The sequence below is a fragment of the Otolemur garnettii genome, unplaced genomic scaffold, assembly GCF_000181295.1.
Source record: "Otolemur garnettii isolate 467f Iridium unplaced genomic scaffold, OtoGar3 scaffold00096, whole genome shotgun sequence".
NCBI lineage: Eukaryota > Metazoa > Chordata > Mammalia > Primates > Galagidae > Otolemur > Otolemur garnettii.
This window is the reverse complement of record NW_003852491.1, coordinates 5,443,173-5,449,206: the sequence shown is the minus strand read 5'-3', so window position 1 is coordinate 5,449,206 and position 6,034 is coordinate 5,443,173. Positions and strand designations below refer to the sequence as shown.

Sequence of the window (6,034 nt, the reverse complement as noted above, 5' to 3'; positions counted from 1 at the left end):
TAATGCCACGGCACTCTGCCCAGGGGGACAGCTTGAGGCTCTGTCTCAAAAAAAAAAAAACCTCCTTTATCCAGGTTGATGCTACCTGGCAGCCTCAAATATGTGGCTGCATCAGGAAATAAAGGGGAAAATATTTCTGAACCGTCAGAGAACTTTGCCACCATGTCTGCCTTACAGTTCACATTCTTCACTGGCCTACCTCAACTCCCAGCAGGCTTCCTCAAGAGTTCTCAGGCCCAGCTTAGGAGAATGAGTTTAAAGGGGCCTCATAGAGGTAGATGCATAACAGTACTGGAAAAAACAGCTATGGGAGGGAGAGAGCTGACAAGCCACAGAGGACAGATCATAGGGCACAGTCATCTGCAGGTCATTTACTGCAGGGCTAACCAGCATTGTCTGTTCCTACCCAGTCCTTGCTCATGTGACCATTATGAGACAATGCAATTGTTAGTGTCCACTGTAGTGCCCATGCATCTACTGAGAAAGATAAGTGAAAAATGCACATTTAAGGCTTGGCGCCTGTAGCTTAGCGGCTAGGGCTCCGGCTACATACACCAGGGCTGGCAATTTCCAACCTGGCCTTGGGCCTGCCAAACAACAATGACAGCTACAACAAGAAGTAAAAATAGCAGGGGTGTTGTCGCAGGCGCCCATTGTCACAGCTACTTGGGAGGCTGAGGCAAGAGAATCACTTACACCTAAGAGTTTGAGGTTGCTGTGAGCTGAGATGCCATGGCACTCTACTGTGGACAACATAGTGAAATTCTGTCTCATAAAAAAAAAAAAAATGCACATTTAAAAAAGTTCTTCACTAAAAATTATTTAAGGCCTACCTTGGTGGCTAATACCTGTAATCCTAGCACTCTGCGGGAAGCTGAGGGAGGATCACTTGAGCTCAGGTTTTCAAGATCAGTCTGGCAAGAGCAAGATCCCATATCTACTAAAAAAATAGAAAATTTAGCCAGGTGTTGTGATGGGCACCTGTAGTCCCAGCTACTCGGGAGGCTGAGGCAGGAGGATCACTCTGAGTCTAAGAGTTTGAGGTTGTGGTGAGCTATAAAGCCCCAGCACTTTGCCCAGGGCACAGAGTTTGAATGTTCTTGGAACTTACTAGATCAGCCTTTACTTAATGTTTGATCACCTGATACTTAATGTTTGAATGTAGAAGAGTCAGGTAGTAAGCACTCAAAAATTAGCTATTGGCATTATTATTGGTAGTGGTATAGTACAGTATTATTACTCAGAGTCTTGGGAGGAGAGGGGAGAGAAATATTCTTTCTGCTGGCTTCACCGCATTGAACTGTCTTTGCTTATAAAGTAGCGTGGGAATTGACCATGCGGAACAGCTCCTTTGCAGAAGTTTGGGTTCATGTGTATTGTTTCTCACAGTTGAGCGCAGAGGCACGAAAGGAATTTCCCAAGCTGAAATCCGAGTAGCTATGAATGTGGGAAAACTGGAAGCAAGAATGCTGTGCCGGCTTCTTCAAAGATTCAAAGTTGTCAAGGTAACATCTAACTAACATCGTGAGTCTTCCCTCCAATTCATTGTCTTTAGATGTGCACACAGTGTGATTAGGAAGGAGCATCTCAGACAGTCAGGAAACTAGGTCACCTGCCATCTTTGTCAAGGGCAAGTGCCTACCCAAGTGCTGATTGCAGACCCCAGGCATGTATGTGTCCCCTCTGCTGTGTTTTTATTTTCGCTTTTTATTTTTTCTTTTCTATTTATTTATTTACTTACTTATTTTTGTAGAGACAGAGTCTCACTTTATCGTCCTCGGTAGATGGGTAGAGTGCTGTGGCGCCACACAGCTCATGGCAACCTCTAACTCCTGGGCTTAAGCAATTTTCTTCCCTCAGCCTCCCAAGTAGCTGGAACTACCGGTGCTCGCCACAACACTTGGCTATTTTTTTGTTGCAGTTTGGCCGGGGCTGGGTTTGAACCCGCCACCCTAGATATATGGGGCCAGTGCCCTACTCACTGAGCCACAGGCGCCCCCCCCTTTTTTTTTTTTTTTTTTTTTTTTTTTTTGAGACAGTATCACTCTGTTGCCCCGAGGGCCCTGGCATTAGAACTCACAGCGATCTCAAACTCCTGGGTTCAAGCTATCCTCTTGCCTCAGCTTCCCTGAGTACCTGGGACTATGAGTGATCCAGCTACTTTTTCTATTTTTTAATGGAGCTGGTGTCCCTCTTCCTCATGCTAGTTTCACACTCCTGAACTCAGGTAATCCACCGACCTTGGCCTCCCAGAGAGCTATGATTACAAGTGTGAGCCACACATCCCGGACTGTTTTTACTTTTCAAAAATTGGATGGCCTGGCTTGGTGCTTGTAGCTCAGTGGTTACGGTGCCAGCCACATACACCAGGGCTGGTGGGTTTGAACCTGGCCCAACCCTGCTCAACAACAATGTAACTACAACAACAGCAACAAAAAAATAGCTGGGCATTGTGGCAGGCACCTGTAGTCCCACCTATTGGAGAGGCTGAGGCAAAATAATTGCTTAAGCCCAAGAGTTTGAGGTTGCTGTGAGCTATGATGCCATGGCATTCTACTAAGGGCAACATAGTGAGACTCCTCTCAAAAAGAAAAAAAAAAAATGGGTGGCTGGGCACAGTGGCTGACACTTATAATCCCAGCACTCTTGGAGGCCGAGGCAGGTGGATTGCTTAAGCTCAGGAGTTTGAGACCAGCCTCAGCAAGAGTGATACACCAACTCTAAAATAGAGCCGGGTGTTGTGGCAGGAGCCTAATCCCAGCTACTCAGGAGGCTGAGGCAAGAGAATCGCTTAAGCCCAAGAGTTTGAGGTTGTTGTGACTGTGACACCATGGAGCTCTACCAGGGGCAACAAAGTGAGACTCTGTCTCCAAAAAATAAAATAAAAATTGAATGAGTTGTCAGCATTGAAGAGTTGGAAAGTGAAGTGACCACAAGCTGGCACTGACTAGTGTTCATCCACCAATTGAATTCTGAGAAAAAGTGGTGCTCTCCAGGGTTCCTTTGTCCCCACGTGGACCCCCTTCTCATGTATGTCACTTGCCTGGCTCCTGGGAACATCTAATTGGCCAGCCCAACCTTGCCTGTCTGACACTCCCATTTTGTAATCCAGACCTGTCTGCTCAGTCCCTGGTGCATCACTCTCTGCCTTTACATCTTTTGGCTGTTTTGCTAGAAGGCAGTATATTGTAGCTGAGCTGTACTGCAGAGCACTCAGCACCTTCCCTGGTATGTGGCTGATGCATAGAAGATGCTACTCTTTTTCCCTTTAAGAGCCTTGGGAAGAGTTCCTTTCCCTTGTTCTAGAAGACAAAATGGATATGGATTGGTGATCCCCATTTTTCCCAGTCCCCATGGCAAGTGGCAAGGTGGAGCTGGTGCCCTCCAGGCCTTTCCCTTTAGTATGTAGAAACAGTTGAATTCTAAGTAACAAACACTACTACTTGTGGACCATTTTTTGTGTGCCAAGTCCTGTGCCAGGCAGCGAGGCTACATGGAAGGTGAATTTAGGACTCTGTCCTCCATGGTCTCATAGAACAGATACAAATTAAGGATCACACATTATTTTTTTTATTTTTTCTTTTCTTTTCTTTTGAGACAGAGTTTCACTTTGTTGCCCTCAGTAGAGTGCTGTGGTTCAAACTCTTGGACTCAAGTGATTCTCCTGCCTCAGCCTCCCAAGCAGCTGGGACCACAGGTGCCCGCCACAATTTCTGGCCATATTTTTGTTTCAGTCGTCATTGTTGTTCAGCTGGCCCTTTGAACCTGCCAGCCCATAACCACTGTGCTATAGACACCGAGCCCAGGATCCCACTTTAGAAAACAATGTCCAACAGGAAGAGATAAGAGGGAGTATCAGAGGTAACTTGCCTATGGCCCAGGCAGTGAGAATTAAGACAGGAGACAAATGTGAAACCTGGAATAAGGAAACACATGCCATAGGCCACCTGAATGCCTTTGAGTGTGGGGCCCCTTTCTTTTTTCTTTTCTTTTTTTTTTTAGAGACACTCACTTTGTTGTTACCCTCCCTTGGTAGAGTGCTGTGGTATCATAGCTCACAGCAACCTCCAGCTCTTGGGCTTAGGTGATTCTCTTGCCTCAGCCTTCCAAGTAGCTGGGACTACTATTGTTAGCTGCGAGTAGTGCCTAGCTATTGTTTTATTGTTGTTGTTGCAGTTTGGGCAGGTCCAGGTTTGAACCCACCACCGTCGGTATATGGGGTTGACACCTTACTCACTGAGCCACAGGCACCGCCCAGCACAGCCCTTTCTTGACTGTGATGAACACATCTAATTCCCTCTAGGGATTCATGGAAGATGAAGGTCGGCAGCGGACCACCAAGTACATCTCCTGCGTATTTGCGGAGGAGAGTGACCTGAGCCGGCAGTACCAGAGGGAGAAGGCCCGGAGTGAGCTCCTGACCACCGTGAGCCTGGCCTCAGTGCAGGAGGAGTCGCTGCTGCCAGAAGGCGAAGACACGTTCCTCTCCGAGTCGGACAGTGAGGAGGAAGGCAGCAGCAGCAGCAAGCGGAAGGGCAGAGGGTGCCAGGGGGATGTGAGATCCGCTGCACTCCTTGGGCCGGGGGCTCAGTTTCATCACTCTACCCCGACCAAGGGTAGGGAGCACATGCCAGGGCGAGAATGGGCAGAACTGTGTGTACTGGTGTTGCTGGGCATCGCAGGAAATAGCTGTTCAGTTCAGCTGGCACTGTGGGTCCCCTTGGTACTGTCCTAATTTGGGGCCAGATGGTGGCAGTCACCACATCTCTTAGGTATGGAGGTCAGAGGCCTATGGTCTGTCTCTTGGCTACTTGTAAGTCATTTCTCCTTGGGAAAAGTTTTGTTTGATTGTGTTTTATTAATATTATCAAAGGGGTGGAATTTCATAAGTTCCCTCTTTCCCTCCAACAATCTCTTTAAGAATCTCAGGTTTTAGTTTAGTTATAGAAGATGTTATTTGAAGTGTGTGGAAGGTGGTGCTGATAACAAATTTGCACGTCTGGTATCCAGTTAAGAGCCCTGCAGGAGACATTTGGTAGTGTCCGTAGACATTTTTGAGTGTCACAATTTAGAGAGGGAAATGCTACTGGCATGGAGTAGATAGAAGCCAGGATGCTGTTAAATGTCCTATAATGCACAGGGCAGCCCTCACGGCAGAGAACTATCCAGCCCAAACGTCAGCACAGCTGGAGTTGAGAAACCTGCTTAGATGAAAGGCCAGAAGGGGCCCTGAGCTGCTTGTTGGTCCACCAGCTTATCTGTAAACTCCCTCTGAACAGCCTCCGCCAGCCTGCTGGGTCCCTCTCGCCCTCCACTTGATTCGTTCTCCCTCTGTCCTCCACCACAGGTGGGTGGAAGGTCCTGAACCTACAGCCGCTGAGGAAGCAGCCGGCTTCCTCCCCAGGAGCTACTGAGGAGAAACTCTGTCGGAGCTCAGTAAGCAGGGACAACATCTTGGACACCAGCAGCACCTCAGACCCCAACATATCCTTTGACTCCCACTGCCTGGGCAGTGGCAGTGGCAACATAGCTGTGATCGAGGAGGTCCGCCTTGAAAACCCAAAGGTCAGTGCTCACAGAAGGAGGGTGTTGCCTCTGAAAAGGAGCCTATAGCAGGTGGACTGCAGCTGTATCATTTCTGTCCCTAAGAATTAACACTACAATAGCACAATCAGTAACTGAGTACCTATGCTGAGTGTGGGCCCTGTGCTTATGGCTGGGGGCTTCCCAAGGACTAATGTGGTGCTCTCTCTCAGATAGCATCTTACCACAGCCTGTGTCCACACAGAAATCTCATGTTATCTACCCAGTGTTTTTACTTCCAGCAACTTACTTTCTTCACTTAAATTTATTTTAGAGGGAAAATTCATATGGTTATTTTGATCAGCAATTCTTACCCTGAACCACTTTTGCCCACAGGGCACATTTGGCAGTGTCTGAAGACATTTTTGAGTATCACAACTTGTGAAGAGTCTGTCACTGACATGGAGTAGGGGGAAACCAGGATACTGTTAAATATTCTTTTTTTTTTTTT

General features: G+C 47.5%; 1 protein-coding gene across 2 annotated transcripts in view; it reads left to right on the top strand.

The window, feature by feature from the left end:
• GTF3C1 (general transcription factor IIIC subunit 1) overlaps positions 1-6,034 on the top strand; it is a 115,469-nt gene that overhangs the window by 44,235 nt on the left and 65,200 nt on the right. For both annotated transcript variants that reach the window (XM_023516723.1, XM_003795750.3), the window contains exons 8-10: positions 1,390-1,505; positions 4,304-4,616; positions 5,348-5,565. In XM_023516723.1, coding sequence (XP_023372491.1) covers positions 1,390-1,505; positions 4,304-4,616; positions 5,348-5,565 — 647 coding nt within the window. The remainder of the gene's footprint in view (positions 1-1,389; positions 1,506-4,303; positions 4,617-5,347; positions 5,566-6,034) is intronic.